General features: G+C 44.2%; 1 protein-coding gene across 1 annotated transcript in view; it reads right to left on the bottom strand.

The window, feature by feature from the left end:
• Positions 1-21249, bottom strand: part of UMODL1 (uromodulin like 1) — a 47683-nt gene that overhangs the window by 15515 nt on the left and 10919 nt on the right. The window contains exons 6-13 of the mRNA XM_074572869.1: positions 20737-20856; positions 18726-18980; positions 17200-17312; positions 14488-14707; positions 10758-10895; positions 9481-10215; positions 6378-6490; positions 1369-1582 (exon numbers count right to left, since the gene is read on the bottom strand). Of these exons, the coding sequence (XP_074428970.1) occupies positions 1369-1582; positions 6378-6490; positions 9481-10215; positions 10758-10895; positions 14488-14707; positions 17200-17312; positions 18726-18980; positions 20737-20856 (1908 nt within the window). The remainder of the gene's footprint in view (positions 1-1368; positions 1583-6377; positions 6491-9480; positions 10216-10757; positions 10896-14487; positions 14708-17199; positions 17313-18725; positions 18981-20736; positions 20857-21249) is intronic.

The raw sequence follows: 21249 nt of genomic DNA, 5'->3' as shown, positions 1-21249 counted from the left end.
CCAGAAGATGTGGGATACTAGAAGTACAGCCCAGAGGGCTAATTGCAAGGCACGGACAAACCCTCCAGGAGCTGTGCTACCAATGCTGATCAGCAGATACTCACTGAAATGTAGGCACCCTGCTTCAGAGCTCCTATCCTCCTAAACTGATCAATAGCCCAAGGGGATGCTTCTAACCCCAGGTGCTTCCTCAGCTGCCTCCCCCATTCCACACTTCTGAGGAGATGGTTAGTAAATGCCCAGCATGTGTGAAGCAGGAGAGTTGCATGAGTGGTCCAAGTTGCAGTCTAGTTGCTTTCTTAATTTTTAGCTGGACAAAATTTTCACTTTTGAAAGAAAAATATGCTTTACTTCCCTTTTTCTTCCCAAGATCTAATTGTAACTGTGCAAATAAGTGTGTACCACCACCTAGTCCCACCATAGGTAGGACTCAGAAAGCAGCACTAACCACCTGTTCTATGGAGACTTGTCTCTGAACCAAATAATTTGTTCTAGCACAGGTTTGAGCGGGGCAGGAACTCTACAAAGCTCTACCGCAAGATAGTCATGATCTTACTAATTAATGGGATATGTAACTTTCCGGATTCACAGCTGTGAGGGTAACAGGCAAAGAGAATTCACAGGACAGACCATATACAAGTTTCTCAAGTCATTTTGCATGATATTCTAATTGACATCTTATAACAATATTCTTTGTACAAATGTACCATGTTAATGATATAGAATTTGGTATTTTATAGATGAGACACTGACTTGCGAAACAGAATTCAACAGCAGTTAGTCACAAGAATAACATTTCTTGTTACTGACTTAAATTACATATAAAGGAAAAGAAGTTGTACAATCAGCCATTGTGCTGGTCTTGGCAAAGTGTGGACTTTCATCTGAACTCCCAGCCCACAGGTGTGTGAGGAAAACACATACTCCCAGTGCAGAAGAATTCACATGTTCATGTATTTGTTTCTTGGGGTTTCTATCTCATGCGAAATTATCAGTGCAAAGCAGAGGGTAATGTGTTTCAAAATTATTTTAAACAGAGCTAATTATGACTGCGTAGAGACCTGTTTCCACTGGTAGCTTATAAAACCTTCTAACATCTCCATATCTTCTTCTCTACAAAATTAATGCTAGCCATAGAAAAAGACCGGTTGGTTTTGTCATTTTGGATCAGGAGTACCTCACTCCTTATTTCATCTTTTGATGTTACCTGAAAAAGCTTATTGGATGGATAAACAGGAGCAATATAAGGAGAGAGAATTGCTTTTCATCCAATTTACAGATACTTTCACCTCAAAAAGCACAAATTAATAATAGGCTTTGTCATCTTTCTAGTTCCGAAGAACTATTGGGATACAAGCTGCTCCTTACCATTTATGGAGAGACTGCTCTTGTCAACTGTGAAATAGGAGCTGCGTTCAAAAGCCTCATGAAAAGTGGTGATGATGTAGTAGATATCCACATCTTCTGCAATCAGTAAATTGAAACTTACCACTGTGCTCCCATTAGTAATACCCCTTACCAACACTTTAATCAGACCAGCATCCATCTGCTGAAGAACCTTAAGGGGCAGAGATTTATGTACCTAGAATAAAAACAAAATGCATGTGGAGATGGACAAATAGAAGCAATTACATTTTAGGCTTTGTACACTGCCCAGAAGAAAGCATTACGCGTTACATTTGTGGTTCATACTCTTGAAGGGAGACGCAGAAAATTGACCTTTTTCTTTATAAGGTTTCCACTCTACAGCAGCTGAAGGATATGGTATATATTTAACCATGAATATTAAACAAGCTAAGTGATTAAGATACCTCATCTGCCATTTGGCACAGTCCTTGCCTCTGGTAACAGCAAGGGAGGAGAGTGCAGGGAAGCTCCCATGTTCTGCCTCTCAAAATGCCTCCAGGGAGAGGGGGCAACGCAATATGAGGAGGAGCTGCTGATGGAAGTGGAGATGTCTCCTGACTCTCCACACTGCATATATGTCTCAGAGGGCTGCTTCAGCTTGGGTGCATTAAAGCTTAGAGCAGACCACCCTCAAGCCTTTCTTCACGGCCGATTTCTCACCAGAGCCCAGCAAATAACGCCTCTTTTTAAAATGTCCAAACCAGGATAAAGAAAACAGAAAGGTGTTTCATTTAATCAGCACAGACACAAAGTTCAACATCCCATCAAGCTAGTCTTCCATTTGATTTCAGAAATATTTCATTAAAGTCTTCCCTGAGAAGTATCATATTATTTCTGCAAATTCTGGCTGTCATCAGGGCACACAGCCCCAACTCACAGTCCTCCTTGAGAGTCCAAGAGCCGGACTAGGAAATGGCTTAATGTCAGTGGTCTAATGTAATGCTCAGGGGTGTAGGCAATGACTCCTACCAAGGAGATCCCAGGGAAAAAGCAAGGGTCAGTGGTGGGAGCCGACAGGAGAAGCAGTTTCATTTCTCTTGCATCCACGCACAGAGCTCGTGCATTTTGCCCTGGATTTTCCCGGGTGACCACAGCTCCTGCGCACCGCCGCGCCAAGCCTGACTTACCTGCCTGCTGTGTGTTATCCAGCCCCAAATTACTTGCCCGCTATGTATTATCCAGCCCTGCAGACAGGCACAGATTTTGCAGGCGTGCTGCAGCCCTTTCCCGAGTTGTCAGAGCTGATGTGTGTTGCATGCGCTCGGTGGAAAAGTAACACGCACGGAGCAGACCCCCTGCGTGTACCTGGAAAGAGCTCCCATGCACCTGGCAGTCCCACACAGCAAACCTTGCGGTGTCCCATGGGGCACACAGGGAGAGCTGGGAGGATGGAAAGAGCTAACTGCCCCACGAAAGCCTGGGTAGACCATACTCTGTCCTTTTCAGCCCCAAAATCTCCCATTGCACCAAGCCAGGGGGTTCTTGGCCTCCTTCTCCTCTCTCTTTCTGCTGTTTCACAAGCATGTACTGAAAATCTGGAGGTCAGCCACAAGTTTTCATCTTTCATAGTTCTTGTCTGAACTTCTGGAAATTAAATGCACACCTGTGACATCCTCTTAGCCCACCCCCGATTTCACATGTATTCCCTTCTCATCTGTCTCCTGAATATTTTATTTTATCAGTGCTTCTTTTTACCTAAGGCTTTTTGTTTGTTTGTTTGTTTGTTTGTTTTCTGTCTTTATTGATGTTTTTCCTCACATAGCAGGACTCAGAACTTGAAAAGTGTCAAGGGGACATTCACATTATTTGTATTTAGCCACTAGGTGACACTACAAAACGCTTTATCCAGAAGGCTACATGATTTCACAGCGGGTACCACACCCTGGGTTATCAAAATAATGGTTGATGAAGTGGGGCTAGAAAAAAAGGAAAAAAAGAGTGAACTTTTTAGAAATAAATATTCAATATATAGTACCCTTGAGTATGAGGTTTTCTTACTAGACAAATAAATTATCTTGGAATCCATCATTTTATCTACAATTTCTGTAGCACACAAAGGAAACACCAGCACTGCCAGACCAGGAGAAATCATTATGCTAGAGAAGAGCCACAAGCAAGGGAGAGAACATGAGCAAAATCAACACCAGCATCGAGGGAAGGGAATGTCCTTTGCTCAGGCAAGAAAAGCAGGAGGCAGCTAAAGTCCAAGTTCAGGGCCAGAGGGAAGGTACACTAAAACCGATCTAACGGGATGGGAAAGGCCAACAGGATTTTGGAGTAAAAGGGAAGTGGCAGGCTCAGGCAGCCCACCACCCACATGGTGGGTTTTCTGGGACCACCCAACCATATGTCTCAGGCAAAATGTCAGCAGCTCGTTGGAGCTATTGTGGGGACCTGCACAGGAGCCTGCGTGGCCAGCAGAGCAGGGAACACACTGGCAGTCCGGAAACTGGAAATAAGTAAGTAAAAGGTACATTAATTTGAATGGAACCCTGCATGAAGAATGTTTCTTCACTCAAAGAGAAAAAAAAACCCACCCTCCTCCCTGTCTGTTCTTTGACTGCACCTTCAGAGAGAAGGTTCTAGAGCACACATCGGCACAGCCACCATCACCAGCAGCTTTAAGGATGTCCCAAATTGCAGATAAATTCAAATTAATAAAAGGGGTGAAATTACACTGGAATAATGAAACTGCCTTAATCCCTGTATTAACACTCATTCCACATTCAGGTTACTTTAACTGCAATAATTTAAAGCGCATTAAGCTACATCAAACAAAGGCTATGTCACTTCCAAATTAAGGGCTCACCTTGATAAGGCAATACCATTTATGAGTTTCACACTTTTTGTCAATCAGTTAGTTTTAGGTACACAAATTCAAATCAACCTTTTCCACTCAGGAATTTAATGCACCTCAGTGAATGCATTTTCAATTCAAACCTTTTGTTTTCCTGATTCATTTTCTTGAGGACAAGCCCTAGTGCCATGATATTCTTCTTGGCAGTTGCAGAAGAGCAGCTGAACAAAACCCAAGAAGACTAAAATACTCTGTCACCCTTAGCTATGATGGTTTTCAGTTGCATTGCAAGGAGGATGGTGAAACTAGCCTGGACGATGACAGTGCAAGTTGTTACCTCGAGTTTTCACCTCATTCTCATCTACACATTATTTAAAGGACAGTGTTTCCATTTGCTGTGCTGCCAATTTAGCCACATGGCACTTAAGTGCTGGGGCAACTCTACGCTAAATAACATTACACACATTAGGATTTATAAATCCTCTGAACTGTAGGTGACGACTCCAAAGAGGTATTAAAAAAAAATAAATCTCTGCCAAAGTTTATTTAACTGGAACCTGATAATGCTTTTAAAGCCCATGAAACTTTCCTCACTTTAAAGGATCAATTTCTGGCCCTTATAACCTGAAAAGAAAATATGCACATCTTTCTGTTTTCCTAAACTTCCTTTTCTTTGGCATCTAGAAACACAAGATTTGCAATAAAACACTCGCAACATATTTTACCACTTACAGTAGCTATGCAACTACAGCCTATATACAGTGTCTCGGAGGTAGATGGAATCAGCGCTAATGCATCTCGCCAGCTGATCCACAAACCCGGTGCACTGGGAAAAGGAGTTAGTTCCTTATAATCACAAGAGATCATTTTCTGTTTGAAACTTTGAGAACCCAGTAAAACTGACACAAAACTTACTTTAGTTCCGTCATGCAATCATTTTAGAAATTTTCCAAATATATTTGTATCCGTGATTTTTGGGATTAATGCATCTGACTGACTGAAGAAAATATATTCATTTTAGTCCATTTTAATACTATGCTATTCCAAAACAGCCTCGGGCAGAGAGCGATGCTGAACGAGAGCGAGGTCAGTGGAGAATCACTCCCTTTTCACTTTGCTAATCACGTCACTCTCATTTTGCGACTGTTTTCCTGATGTGACAGCTTGGGGCCAAAACAACTCGGAGAAAGCTGTGCTCCGCTAACGCATCCAGAAAGGTGCAAACCGGTAACGCAGCAGTGGGAAACTGGTTTGATATCCAAGAAAACATCAAGCGCAGCCAAACGGATCACACTTTTCCCCACGCTGGCCTGAGCTCGGCCCGAACGCACGCTGTTGTCAGTGCAGCCACTGCAGACAGCTGTAATTCAGTGACAGGTTGTAACTCTGCACGCAGGGAGAGTTTCTGCAGGATTTGAAAAATTCATACCGTTGTCAGCGATGGATTTACCACCACAGTTATCAAGGCCTCTAAAAAACACAGACAGTTAAGGAGAGATAAGGAAGGCAATAAAGCAGCCCTGCATAACTATCCGTTTTCCAAGCACAGGTGTGTTTGAGTAAACACCAGCAGGAACAAACTTCTGATAAATTCACTAAGAAATTAGGAGAGTGATACTGTCAAAGGCAATTCCTGAGAATTATGAGAGCCTTAAAGGTGCAGCTGATATCACAGTGTGCTTTGATATCCTGCACTCTAATTAGAAGTGAGGGCAGAGGTGACCTATCAAGAAACCACTCCCTTTCCACATCAAGGGCTAACAAAACCAAGGATGATTACAAGAAATGCCACTCTCAAGGTACTGTGACAAAGGATAATAACAATCATACAGTTCATTAATATACCACTGTGCAGGGCAACGATATCAGAGCACTTCTCAAATATCCATTAACTTTTCACCACGCCCCTGGAGGAAATCGATAAGCCAGGGTATGAAATCAACAACCGGGTGTGAGAAACAGAGGAAATGGAGGCACCAGAGAATCCCCAAATCCTGATCTCACTCTAAAACACAGCTGCACGCTCATCCTGCAGTCTCAGGCAGTCAGGGGAACTCAGCCCTCACAGCTGTGCCAAGGGACGCACATGTGGCATACAGCCTTCACGGGGAAAAGATTGTACACGTGGTTTCACTGAGATGGGTAACTGGTCCCATCCTTCTTAGCCACTTACTTCATCAACAAAGAGCTGTGCAAAGGTTTGGTATTCCTCACTGCTTGTGTTGCTAAAGCCTGGAGAATATTTCATGTTTGTTATCCGTACTGTGCCACTAAGTTTCTGGACGTCTGCAAAGTAAGAAAAAGACAATTTAAATACATGTTCCATGGACTGTAGTCTTAGCACCTTACTCTGCCCTCTCTGACCCCCAGATGACTCTGAAGAAGGGCACTGACCTCCTGTAGGTCTTACATCTGCCAGCTCTGTCTTGGATGCATCTGAAATGCTGCTCTATGGCTATGCGCAGCACCTGAATTCCTCTCCTAGACTCAGCTAGCTGCCACAGCTCCCTCCAGACCCAACGAGGCAACACCAGTCCCTCCAGAGGGCAGATCATTGCAGCACCAAGCTCCTCCCTCCAGCCTCAGGAGAAGGCCAGACAGCTACCTAGGATTAGACGTCTACATTTTAGACAGTTATTCTAAGGTTAGATGAACGCCAGCAGGGCGTACCCTTCCTCCCTGAAGTTGTATCTGCTGAATCATATTAAGGCAGTCTCAAATGTTTCAGGTTATTTCTCGGTATCACCAGTTTTGGCATTGTTACTACAGACACTGAAGGTGATCACAAGCAGGAGAGAAAGGGCTTATCAAGGCATGATTCATATCCCTAGCATCTTTTTAGTGGCTACCCAGGCAAGCTCACTGCCACCACCCGATATTGACCATTGCCACCCAATTGTCTTCGCACTGCCTGCCAGCTCCTAACAGATCATCACTCCTAGCGTACCAAGATCTAACATTTCAATGTTTTATATGCATATAGGATAGTCTTCACCAAAGACTTCAAGACCTCTATCATCTGGCTAAGGTTTAAAATTGTTTCTGAATCAAGTGACGTGACCAGTCTACTTTCTGATGTACCAGCTTGCTTTCCTCCCTACACAAATTTGTCCTGATTTCAACAGTATATAAGGCACCAGGTTCCAGCTCTGAGACTGTCAGACTCCTATATTGAGTTTTAGCCTCCCATATTAGCTGCTTTTTCTGAACCAGGAGGAATTGAAAAGCCGGGCTCTGCATAAACTCAGTGGGCCATGTTACATCAAAGCTGTCTCTAGTCACTTTGGGGACAATAATCCTTTGAACTAGGACAAGTACTAGAGGAAAAGAAACAGTCATCAAGTAAAGCTTTGCAGGGGAGAGGAGAAAGTCGTGCCTGCTTAAAGCAAGCCACCGAAGGAGGCTTCCTTTATCCCAGCATACTTCTGATCCCAAAGGAACCCTCACCATCACCAGACAGATCAAAGCATTTGAGGTTGCTTTTTGCTACAGTTTGTTCATGTTGTCCCATGAACATCGGTACTTAGGTGATAAACCACATTCAGTTATCTGACGGTAAGAGGGGAAAATGTTCTGAACAATTTTCAAACAAAAAAGAACAATCAGCATTTAAAAGAGATAACAGACTTCATTAAGAAGAGTTAGCTGAGGTTGACCCTCCAGGTCAGTGATGTTGCCACAAGGAGGAGCTATATATTAAATTCCACCAAACATGGATTTTTGCCCTTGGAATTTTCTGCCCCGGGCTAGTGAGATACCACTATGCTGGCTCTTCCTCTTGTTCGCCAGGCGTAATCCCTACACAAGCTTCTTTCCCAGCAGAAGCACTTGGCTGAATATTTGATTCATCAGGAAAAGAAAACAGGTTTTTATAAACTGAACTTGCTTGTGTAGAATTCTTCAATTTGTTTTCCAGCTTCCAGCTGGAAAATGACCTTTGCTTTTCTGCTGTTAATATTAGCTATTTTGTTATTTAAAACAAAACAAAAAAAAACAAAACAAAACATTTTTTTGTTTTAATTTTTTAAAAAATCCACATTTTTTTACTCTTCCCTACATTGAAAGGGGGCAAGCAGAACACAACATGTTGTTCAGTTCAAAATTACTTGTTTCGTCCATTTGGCCACCGAGGTCCCAAATCAGTTATTTGCCCGGGTCTGTCCCCAGATCTCACCTGTGCCAGGCGGAGCAAAGGATACAACATGAAGAGAGAAGGCAAAAGCTGAACAAGGGCATCGTCATGGCTGCCCAGAGCTCAGCAGGACTGGAGAATTGGACACTGTGGCACTGGTGATAGGGACTGGTGGTACAAGAGAGGTTGGAGAAGCAGCAGAGCAGCTGAAAAAGAGGTTTTCCAGGGAGAAAGGAATGAGGAAGGACCAGAAGAGGGGCTGGGTGAGTGGAGGCTCCCAGGAACAGGAGATCATAGGGGAGGGGAAGAGGAAAGAGCAGAGGGAAGTGCGGTTTGGGCTCGGAGAGATGTGGAGGGCATGAGAGGCAGAATAAAAGCAAGCAGAAACAAAACTGAAATAGATATCACTTACTAACACACTGAAGAAAAAATACATTTAGCAATGGGCAGAGACAGCAGCATTCCTATCCCCAACAAAACCAGAATTTAAAGACCAAATTTGACTCTAACCTCGAAATACGATCCAGCTCCAATCTACAGAAAAATCCCCTAATTAGCGGCAATACCTCTGCCCAAACACAAACAGATTAAGCACCCCGCTGCCAGCCTAGTTACTCTCAATTACAGCTCTTGAAAAAGTGGCTCCCGAGTTTCCACGCAGCTCCTGCCCCACAGGGGATTTGCGGGGCTCTGCTTAATCCATCCTCTGCTGAGAGGAATAGGGAGGAAGGGTGTTTGCCTTCACGGGTCTCTAAGGTAACTCTAGAGGCGGGGGCTGCTGCAGTACCCTGGTGCCAGAGCACGGAGGAGAAACCAAGACACGTGGCAAAAGGACAAGCAGCATATGTTTCGATGTGCCACACTCAGCACACTGTATGACTTGCTTCATCTGCTTTGAGATGAAGAAACGTAACTAAAACTAACTGCCAAATTACCAGAAAGAGAAATCATTTTGACAAGTTGAATTAGGAAAAAAGAGATGATTCCTGCAAGAAAATAATTTTGACAAAGAACAAATAGCTTCCGACACCTTCATCCCAGACCACTGATTCCAACTGTGCATCTTTCCTGACTCTGAGTGAGGCTTTGCTTCTCATGCAGCCAAATTACCACGCGTGCAGGCCTCCGCCGAACGTATACTCACTGCAGTCCTTGGCTGGGCTTGGCGTTGGGCTGGGAGCCAGAGAGGCGCCTGACAAAGCTGGTGACCGCAGGGCTCCAGCGTATTTCTCGGACCAAGAGCTATTCTCTCTTCCCATCTCTACATGTGCTCTGAGGGTGGCGTTGAGGGAGGGAGCGCCAGCATCCCCTGTGGCTGGCAGAGCTGTACCGGGGCCACCTTGAGAGCTGGCTTGAGGCACACCAGAAATTGTGCGACTTCTGGTGGTAGCAGCAGTTGTTTGATTCAGAAACGCCAGCAATGGTGAACCAAGTTGCTCTTGCCCAGCCGGGCCCATGGGCGCATTGGTGAGAGCAGCCACTCGCTGTGGTGCACTCGAGGAAGCCTCTGCCACAGAGCTTTGCTGCAATGGACTTATGGCCACCCACTGCTCTGCACTCATGGCTGTCTCCTCACTGGCTGCAACCCCCATGGCTGTGGGGCTATTGTCCCTGCCGAAGCCCATCTGTGGTGCCAGGCCTTTTTTCCAATGGGCTGGAGGAGTGCTGGTGGGAGAAGGACCGTGGGGCACTTGCTTGTCACCCAGGAGCAGTGCAGCAGGAGGGTGTATGGCAGCGCTCATCTCAGAGCCTACAGTAGCCACCATCTCGGCGGTGGCAGGGGAAGCAGGCCCTGCAGGGCTTACTTCTTCAGGAGCAAACTCTGTGCTGTTTATTACTTCAGGAGCCATCGTTTCAGTGAGAGGGTCCACAATCTCACCTGCAACACAGCAAACGTACATTGAAATGGGACCTCAAACTGGATGAGGAGGCACCAAAGGTCTGACCTGAAAATGGGACTGAGACCACCCAGCCACGTGTAATAGCTTACGGAAATGTCTTGGATATTTCATTAATATGTTGTAGCATACATGATTTTTATGGTGTTGAATCTGGTTTGTGCCTACACAAAGAAGCAGATTTGATACCTGGGTCCCCTCTTCTGGTTGGCAGGCCATGGATCATTACAGTGGGAGGAAATTAGCCACAGATATACCAAAAGAGGAAAAAGTACACCTTGTGTCACTTATTAGGCTAATCAAGAAGGATCTCAGAGAGATTTCATCTGAAGATATAGATATGGTTCACCTTCATGTTCAGAGACAGACCATATATATACTCCTTCAGCCAGAGACTGCAAAGGTGCATCTATATACACGTTGTGTGCTACGTAAACTGTTGCAACAAAAGCAAAGGTAAAAAACCACAATTTATTCCAATCTTTCGTGGGAAAGGGAAATTACATGCCAGTCTTTTGCTCACCCTCACAGTTTCTTCCAGGTCGGGATGGATTGGTATCCATGGTTGTCTTGCATCTGCACAGGTACGAGCCCATCAAATTGATACACTCTGCGAACACAGAGCAGTCATTCTCGGCGGGAGAAGCACATTCATCCCAGTCTGTAAAACCAAAACCAGAACGTCGGTCAGACAGCCTCCCTTCTGGCTACATTAAGCTAGAAATAATCATAAAGCAGTCCTGTCTTCAGCTTTGGAATTTATGAATGTGGTCTTCCTTTTTCGTCGGTTACCTGACAGCCAAGCTCTGAGTGATGCAGAGCCCTGTCTGTGTTGTTATTCTCTCACATAAAAAGCAACCTTTGTCCTTGTACTCTGAAAACAATTTTCTCCGGGTAAAGACTTTATTAATTTTTTTTAGAAGTAAACATTTATTTGAAGTGACAAAAGTATTGTAGGTTTGTTCTATAGCTATATCAAAAGCATATATTATACCAAGTTCTGCACGCAGTACCTCCAGGTACATCAGGTAATGAATAGATCTGTTACCACTAGCTACCAGTAGATAGAATATTAAATAGATACTTAATCCAAATAATCTTCTCCTTCAAATAGAAGGTAAATGCAAGTAACTCCCCCGAGAAGCACTCTGCAGTTCTTAACAGAAAAAGTGCTAAGGGCAAAAACTCTTTTTATAAAAGATTTCTTCTCAAAGGTAATACTGTAAAATTGTGACCCTCTTTCTGGTAGTCTCAGAAAAGAGATTCCGGTTCATCAATGCATGGATATGCTCTAAGGGTGTTCCTTATGTCTAATTTCAGCTGCTCTGAATCAGTTAGGGATGCTTCTTTCATGGAGTTATAGACATATTTTATATCTGAGCCTCTTCCCTCTTGAGGGATTTAGATCTGAAGTCTTGTATTACCACTCACACCCTGTTCCAGTAAATATGCAATGGCCGAGTTAATGCTTTGGACACAAATAATCGCAGTGAATCCCACGTGAGCCCTGCCTGTGTGCGCTCCCTTGTGCTTACACCTGCACTGCCTCAGGGCCATAAGTGGGGGAGGGCAGAAAACCAGGCTGAAAACCGTGCCTTGGAACAAATAATTCCGATCAGAGGCTAGAAAATTGTTTTGAACAATACATTATCATAAGCGCTTGTTCTGCGAACACGCAGAGATTAATCACTGTGATTCTTTCTCCGAAACAAAGGGAAGTCCCATTCTAGAAACAGAAAGCACGGAGCCACACATACATGCACATACATGCGTTCGTCTTTCTGCTTGCACGTGGCCTTCCCCTTGTACTTCTTCCCAGCTAACACTGCAATTCTTTTTCCTTTCTTCCTCATTAGGTAGTTGTTGTAGCCAGGATTGTTTCCGTTAGTCAATTTCACGTGCCTATGGCCAGCACCTGCCTATTGCGTTACAGCCTAGGCCGCTTAGAGGGAGCACACTGCAGCCGTGGCTAAAGCACCAGCAATGAAAGCGCTCTCGCTAATGCCTTACTATGCTATGAGCTAATTGTGACTCCTGATGGCTCCAAACACCATCTGAGACACGGTCCTGTGCTAATTGCCAAATAACTTACATTCACTGGCTCCATTGCCTCTGAGGGTTTCCTTTCTCAGCACTTAGCATGGCTTTTTAAGCAAATTCCTTCACCTCTGATGGCCACATTCAATCACGCATCAGACCAAAACATTTATGTTCTCTTCTCAGTGCTCATTGGCACTAGTACCTCACTCGTGCACACACACACACACACACACACACACTGCACTTTTTTCCTCTATAACCATTACATCTCAGCCAAGGTGTGCTCTGTGCTCTCTTTCTGCACTCTTGGTATCTCTCTGGACTTTCCCGTGTGGCAAGTGCCTTCCCCCACATACACACCCCCCTCAACCAACAGTCCCACTCCAAGAATTATAAATTATAAAAAAACCCCGCCTTTGTGTTTGCTATGATTACCCATTATACCTGTAAGGGGTACATGCAATGGGTAAAATTTTGTGAAGCTCCTTGCTTAATGATGTTGGAGATGCGAAAGGTTGGTATGATTTCACGGGGAACCCGTGGAGGAGAAATCTGAAGAAATCACTTTGGATTCAGGGAGTCTTGGACCAGAAAACAGTCGGTGGCTGAGAGAGTTAGTGAAAGGCATCATCTACACTTGCCGCATTCTTACACTTCTCCAGGAATTGGCTCCTGGCAGCTACTGAGGACGAGATATTGTGCCTAGATGGATCTTGGGCCTGACTCAGCACACATCCCTTTCTCTTTCCTTAGCATGCCTCACACAATAGACAGACATTTTAGTGTCTCTATTAATCATGGCAGTAAGCTTAATAATTTATGAGTCTTCAAAGAGAGACGCAAATGCTCCACCCCCTTCAGTTGTGCTGTCCCTTCTGACTTCTCATCCTTGCTGCTTCAAAATTGATTTCCCTGCTCTGCCGCTGTCACTAAACTGAGCACGTAGCCTTTTGGTGGCCAGGCTCCACAAGGATCCAGGTGGAATTGCTCCACTGGTGGAAGAGGAGCTGTGCGGGCTTACTGCCAAAGGGCACGTCCCAGGGCTCTCAGGGGTCAGGAAGCAAAACAGCCCATTATACAAATCTTTCCTTCATGTGCTACACTCCTTTGCCTTCTTTTCCACATCTGAGTTCAGGAAACTCATGTCAAACACACGCTTGTTTGAGCAGAGCTAAGAAATAGATCCCTTTTCTCTGTCCCTAAGGAGGAGCAGAGGAGTTGGCTGTGCTCCCGGCGAAGAGTGGTGCTACTGGAAGCCACCTGGCTTTCTGCAATTAAAGTAACAGTCCAGAGCTATTGCCTTCTTCCTCCTGGCTCTTTCAGTCCCAGGATCAATAATGTTTGTACAGTATTTTGGCACACATCAGCATCTTGTAATTCAGTATCTGGTATTTGGAGGCTTCAGGTGCAATTTGTCTCTCCTGCTTTTTTCCTGTCCTGTTCCCCTTAACCTCCATGTGCTCTGCAACTCCAAAGGGAGTTTTCCCTGATCACAGTAAATAAGCTTTTAAGGCCTCAATGCACTGGGGGAGAAGAATAAGCCGTTCTGTTGGCTTTAGCAACTCTCCAAACTCTGGCTGTCTCTGCCAGCTGGGAAACCTGAAGCCAGAACTTAGGCCTTTGAAGATAAAAATGGTCATTACTGAAGATCAAACAAAGGCCTAGTTTAGCATAAATTCCTTATGTGTTTCTTTACTCCTGTTCACTGAGAGGACATTTGGGAATTTCTCTGGATGGATTTCTACAGTGAAGATGTTAGATTTCTTTTCTTAAACCCTGGCCCAAATACAGCCCCACAGCCTTGAGGCACAAAACTGTCTAGAGGGCACGTGTATCTGAAGGCTACAAATATTCCACAGTAATCCTATCTGCAATTCAGTGTGAGAAAGATATGGCAAGCTTCCAACTGCTCACAAAGAAGAGAGGAAGGAAAAATTAATAGAGAAACCGAGGGCTCAACTCCTCCTTAAACACAGCGGAGCAGCACCTGCAGGTACCTGGGGACAGCCAATGCTCTGTTGGCTGACCCCTCCTGGGCTTATGGATAAATGACCATGGAGGACTTCTCATGTAATGATTTTTTCTCCAACAAACTACATACTTTGTCTCTCTAAAAATTACTTTTCATGAAGAATGACGGTGACACTGTGCATGATCGAAATACGAACTCTGTTTTCTTGTTTGAAAAAAAAAAAAAAAAGAAAAAAAAATACCTTCTACTGCAGTGTTCTGCTGATCCACCAAAAGCGCAGAGCCATTGTGCAGGTAAGAAAGCACTGGGGCAAACGTGGAGGCGTCGACCGGAAACTCGGGATCCTCCACAGTGATTCTGAGCCTCACAACGATGCTTCCGGCTTGCAAGGATTTGGTCTGCACTTTCAGCTTCCCAGATTTGTATAAAGTAGAAATGTTGGGTGGAAATGAATTTTCAAGCTGAGCAAAGGGAGGGAAGCATCGACAATTAGGAAGCCAACAGGAATACCTCCTTCTAAAACTGAACTATGGTGGTACCATTTTAAAGATTTATATATGCACAACATAGAAAATGTTGCAAAAAGAAAAGTTTCAAAGTGTTTCAGAAATCTTGCTTTCCAGAGATTATTGAGGCACAGAAAAGTGTGAGTCTCCTTGGTGCATCTAGGTACCCTTGAAAATGGTACCCATCCAACCACTGGTCTTAGAAGCCAGACTTCATTTTGGCTCAAGGGAGCAGAATTCCTTCTGCCCCTGTTTGCCTGCATCACAGCTGCATGGGCCCCATAAGTCTGCAGGCATCAGACCCTTGATGTTAGCTCTGTATGTCACACAAGCTTTTTGTCCCAAGCCTCCTATATATTCACCTCTGCACTCCCAGACACAGTAACTTGGTCATCTCCACTGTTGCTGGAGCAGACTCTGACTTGATTTTTGACTACTATCAACCAGCAGTGCCCCAGGCAGTACCCAGGCAGACCGAACATCGGCCAGGGGCCAGTCCCAACAGGCAATCTCAGTGTGACCAGCGTGCTTCAGGAGACCCAACTGCACAGGTACAGGATGGTTTGTGTCAGTTGGTGTCAGTGCCAGAGAATGGTTCAGGAAATGTTTCATTTACTGTTATGGGCGTAGCTTTAGCTCCCAGCGATTATTCGAAACTCACCAGACCAAGTCCACCCTGCAGCTGAGTCCAATGACAAAGAAATCTCAGGATGACCTTACAGCGGCCTTCCAGTACCTGAAGGGGGCCTATAGGAAAGGTGGGGAGGGACTCTTTATCAGGGAGTGTAGCCATAGGATGAGGGGTAAGGGTTTTAAACTGAAAAAGGGGAGATTTAGGTTAGATATTACGAAGAAATGCTTAACTGTGAGGGTGGTGAGACACTGGAACAGGTTGCCCAGAGAAGCTGTGGATGCCCTGCCCCTGGAGGTGTTCAAGGCCAGGCTGGATGGGGCTTTGAGCAGCCTGGTCTAGTGGGAGGTGTCCCTGCCCATGGCAGGGGGGTTGGAACTAGATGATTTTTAAGGGCTTTTCAACTCTAACCATTCTATGATTCTATGGGAGACAAGAAAAATAGAATCATAGATTCTAAATAAGGGTGGATGACCTCAACAAAATGCATTTGTGGCAGCTCAGCTTCAAGGCAGTATCACAATTACACTACGGTTAATTATCAATTTGGTAAGTGGACACATGAGTTGAGCAAAAGGTATTACTCTGAACATTAAATCTGGCATACTGCTGTCTGTATTTGAGCCCTGCAGGAGTTGGCTGTTTTGCCTTACATTTCTAGAAAGCATCTCCTTGCTTGAACCTTTTGTTCCTACATACACCTCAAAGGATGCCTTTGGGCACGCAATGCAACACCATAAATCAACACATCTTTGCTCCCATTCAGCCAGAGCTCCCTCCAAAATATTCCTATGAACAAGCTGTTTAACTGGTCTAAGTTCAGATCAGGGTGGGAAGGCAAGAAAAATAGAGGAGAGAGGAAGTGAGAGGGGGATGCTGGCTCCCAACCATCCAAGGAGGCAGAAGCAACACAGATGGGCAATGCTCCTTTTCCTTCCAAACCTCATGATGCCAATTAGGCCTGCATCAGTCTCAGAGGAGATTCCCTGACAAAAATCCTCCTGCACAACAAAAGCGAACAATTTCCACATATGGGAAATAAAACCACGTCAGGAGGTTCAACTTGCAATTTCTCATGAGCAAACGCCTCTTCTCTCCTGGCTTCAAAAGTATAGCCCCATTACTGTTTTTATTTCCTTAGATGTATATTCACATATGTTTATGAGTCCCCCTTTGCTTTGGGAAAGTCTAGTTTTGGATGGAGATTCCAGTTCCTCTGTATGGACCCTGTTCTTTACAACAAAACTGTAAGAGATTGCTGTGTCTGAAACATCCCACCTGTTTGGGAAGCTGGCAACAGACTTCATGACTCAAATTTTGTTTACGGCTGTTTACACCTGAGCATAGACAGTGGCTACATGTGTGCATGAGATGAATGGGGCTGGAGAAAAAAGCCTGACCTGGTCACTTTTCCTTAAGAAGAAAAAGTTTTGAGAGCAGTCAGACATTTATTGATAAGACATCACTGAAATGAATGACAGCAATGTAATTTCAATAATCCATTAAGAAGCCTCAAGTCAATTCAGTGTGAGTTTATTGCCAAAGTAAAGATCCAAGGAAAGGAGTCCCTGTTGCATGCTTGCATTTTTAATCCCTTTACTCTTCTGTAGAGGAAAATGCTCATTGCCTCCGTTGCTAATAAGGCCAAGGGCTTGATCTGTTTAGTCAGTTGGATTTTGTTTTAATTATAAGGAAAGGTCACAGGAAACAATATGATGATTTTCAAGGGATGTTTCAGCCAGGCATAAAATCCTCTATTACATTAATAAATTCTAAATTGAAAAAGATATATTACCCACATATGTTTTAGCGTTACCTCTGTAAGCAACAGTCTTGAAAATTCTTCATATGCTGAGCTGCTGGCATTATGGAAATCTTCAGTGAAGTTGTAGTTGAGAATCCTCATAGTAATACCAAATATCTTGGCATCTGTAGGGCACAACATTTAAACGCACACTGACAAAGCAGAAGAGGAAAGGATCCAGCCAGAACTGATGTACCCGGACCAAAATCTCAGATGTCGGAGGGGGAAAGAGAGGAGAAGGTTGAGAGAGTTTGGTATTAAACCAAGAAAATAAAGCCAATACTCTGCTATAAGCCTCCCATACATTGAGGAGATGCACTTACATCAGATCCATAAAGATATTTAGGTGCCTAATTCCAGCTGTGTGAGAGCTGGGTATACACATATCCTTGTAGATCTGGCCCTACATAAGTCCTGCATTGAACTCCAGGGCTGAATTGCCCCTGAGCTCAGCTCTGGTCCACCAGTCACAATTATTATTTTTTTCCCAATCTCGGTAGCATGGGTAGTAAATATATTCTTAAACTGAAAACAGTAACAGAAAACAGTGCACACCACTTCTCTGTGTGGTAAGCCCTGACAGATAACGAACAGAGCACGTGAGCCGAAACCAAGAGCCAAGGAACCTATTAACCACTTTAACCTGTATAAACAGTCAGAGGCTGTTACTCTTTGGACTGATCTTTGGAAAACTCTTCTTTTTCTCAAGGGCTCCAACTTCATACTCTGAAGTTCAGCCTACTGTTTCCGTAGCCACTAGACCTCCTACTTTCCCACTACAAAAGGAGTAATTTCCTTCTGACCCAGACTGGAGACATCCCTCGTCTGATCAAAGGGAAGGCTCTTACAGATAAACATAAATAGCAGTGTTCTCACTCTGGCCACTATTAAATAGTTCACTGTCTGTGTTTTGAAGAAAATATGGAGAGATTTATTTCTTTATTTGCATGAAGGCTTAGGAAACAATTTAAGGATAAAGGAAAAGCAGAATTTTGTTTGATCAACAGACTAGGGTCTCGGGGAGCTAGCATCACTAGCTAATTGAACGAAATTATGCAGGTATTCTTGCAAGCTTTCTTACACAGCCCTTGTTATTCCCTTTAATCCTGGTCACTCAAAAATATTCAGCTGAATGCGGCCATCCTCTGGGAACTCTTGTTAGCATAGCTGAGCCCTTGACATAACGACTGCATTTCTCACTGGCCACAGTCTTCAGCCAGGAAAAATGGGGCCTGATGGGAGATGGGTGGCAGCAAAATGCAGTACCAGGCACAAAAAAAAATTAAATGGGTATTCTAGCTTAGCCTGGTATCTATAATAGTCTGAGTCAGCTCCAACACTGCTTTATCAACTAAGGCCAGAGCTCTGCTGCCTGATAGTCTGAGTTGCATAAATGATGGCGTAGAGGAGAAAGTGCTGAAGGAAGAGGGAAATGTAAGTCAGGGAGGACCAAATGGATCATTGCTGAACTGCAAATGAGTGGGAGAAGAGAGAGGGGGGGAGGGAGAAATTCTATATTTTTTAAAGTAGCTATTTACCTGTTTTAACATTTTGATGGGAAATGCTGGTTTTACCACAGGTTTCATAGCCGAGCTCTACTGAATACATCACACCTGCTTCCAGTCCAGACACATCCATTTTCATTTCTTCCGTCTTCAGGTTTCGTATAATCTCTTTGTCCTTGAACACTTGGACTTGGAAAGTATGGTTCAGAGTAGAATTGACATGCCAGGACATTTCAAAACTGTTGCTGGTAACGCTGAAGATTTGGTGGTTTCTAACTGCAGAGGGATCTATTGCAGTCCCAGGAAGAGTCATCACAGAAAAAGAAACATTTCATCTTTAAAGCATTGTGTTATTCGAAATTCATTATAGAGAAGCACTTTGACAATCAATAGGAGAAGCTCCTTTTTACATTACATCAGGACAGATTCTGCCTCTCTCCCAGTACCAGGTACCCTCTTCCGTGAACCATCCCATTAGAGGGATTGGGTGCTTACTCTTTTTATTTCTTTGTACTATACCTATTCATGTTGAATCTCTCTTAACGCTAATAATCAGCCAGTGAGCTACAGGTTCAAGGAACAGAAGTAAGTTTGGAACAGTGAATCTGTGTACTCTACATACATTGACACCTTCTTTGCCTCTTGTCACTTTAATCATCAAAATGCACCTCTTCAGGCAAAGTCTGCCTTGATTTATGCCTGGAAAAAAACCACAAACCCTGGCTTTTACAGGCTGGGGGCAGAGTGGTAGGCAGAGTTTCGCCTATTTATGCCACTCTAGTCCAGTGCAATCATTGTCATGTCGATGGGAAAAGACAGGACCCTTGAGAGATGATTCCCCTCCTCGAAGGAGGAGGAGGAGGTGTCTAAATTGGGTAGGATGAATTGCCCTCCAGCAGAGCCTGTCTGTCTCCACTAACTAGAGAGAGAGCCCGGATGGTGAGCACAGACTAGAAGTCTCTCCTGTAGACAGCTGGGGTGAGGTGAGATGAATATCATCCCCCACACTAACCAAGAGATCATGGCATGCTGCTGCCCCAACTTCAATTCTTTCATGCTGATGGTTAGCCTGAGAAAAAAGGGTTATTTTCTTAAATTATTTCAATAGGACACAATTGTTTCCAGGCCTCTGAATCATATGGCTGCCAAACGCCCCCAAAGACATACTGCCTCTACTCTAGCAGGACTTCAGAGTAATTCCTCTAGCTTCAGCTTGGATCAGAAATTGTGGACAAAGACCAAGAATATCCAGCCTGTCTCTCTGACCTAAGCAAAGAACTACTTAAAGCTATTTCCTCCCACAAGAAGAAAATGTCTTAAAAAGGACTGTGATAACACTTGCCTGAAAGGGCTGAAGCTGCCCATATAAAGACAAATCTACTGGTGTTTGTTCCCATCATAGTCCCTCAGACAGCTATCATGTATAGCAGGAAAAGTATTCTCAAAGGTTGACTCCAGTGTAGGGTAGCTGCGGCCAACTCCCGTACTCATGTACCCCACCATCATCTTCACGGACTCCAAAGCAAGAAGCCCACATCCCGGTGGCTGTGGCCAGGAGGAGCTCCTGTGGTTGGTAGCAGATCCTCCCATACCTCGTTCTGGGACAAGCCTGGGACACGCAGTGAGCTGGGTCCAGGGCAAGTGAGTAGTGCTGGCCTTGCAGAGCCCTCACTGGCATGCTTCTCACGCTGGAGGATTATCCAGCACAAGCCCTGTGATGGGACCTACACTTGAATGGTTCACCAGGTGCAAGTGGCTCAAGAAGCCAGCATGGCCACCTGCACTTCCAGGGGGCCAGCTCCCTTTGGTAGCCATGTAAATAACAGTGGGGCTTCTCCAGTGGTCACAGCACTACAGACCCCAATACGAATGTCCTGTTTGGGCAGCCTCTCTCTTTTCATTTCCATACATGGACTTTCATTCCAAAACTATTACCAGCTTCTGTGAACACCCTCCTGTAACTCAATCAGCCCCAGGACAAAGGGATCAAAGAGTGGCTGAATTAAAAGCAAGACAATATTAATTCAAATCCAAGGTTACTTACAGCACCCAGCATCTGTAGATTGGTTAGTCACGGACGAGAGACTTGAATTACTTATAGACGGAGAGCTATTGCTAGCATTAATGAGATCCAAAGCTGAACTTGGAGTAGATGCTGCTATGCCTACGGGAAAAATAGTATTATCAAAGAGTTAAAGCATTCCTAACAAAGCAAATCCGAAATAATACCATTCATGTTTTCCGCCGATGAAAAGCAGCAAGAGAAATAATATAAATAGAAATGAAAATAAATGTATTATCATATCACAAAAGCATAAAGTAATACATTATCTTAATTTTTGAGATTAAAGGATTGTAAATTTTTTTTCTGACTAAAGCATTGGATCTGCAAGCAGTTATTTATCTCATTATCTTTAAGCCTATTAGCAAGCCCATTGATGTCTGGTCTGTAAGTACATGCCTCTGTATTTTGCTGAACTGGTAGAAAGTATTATTTCACCCATTGCCAAGCTCCGTCTGCCTCCAGCAGAGGACCTCGTATAATCCAGGGTGGGAT

The sequence above is a fragment of the Larus michahellis genome, chromosome 1 (assembly GCF_964199755.1).
Source record: "Larus michahellis chromosome 1, bLarMic1.1, whole genome shotgun sequence".
NCBI classification, from domain to species: Eukaryota; Metazoa; Chordata; class Aves; order Charadriiformes; family Laridae; genus Larus; species Larus michahellis.
This window is presented reverse-complemented; position numbering and strand designations above follow the sequence as displayed.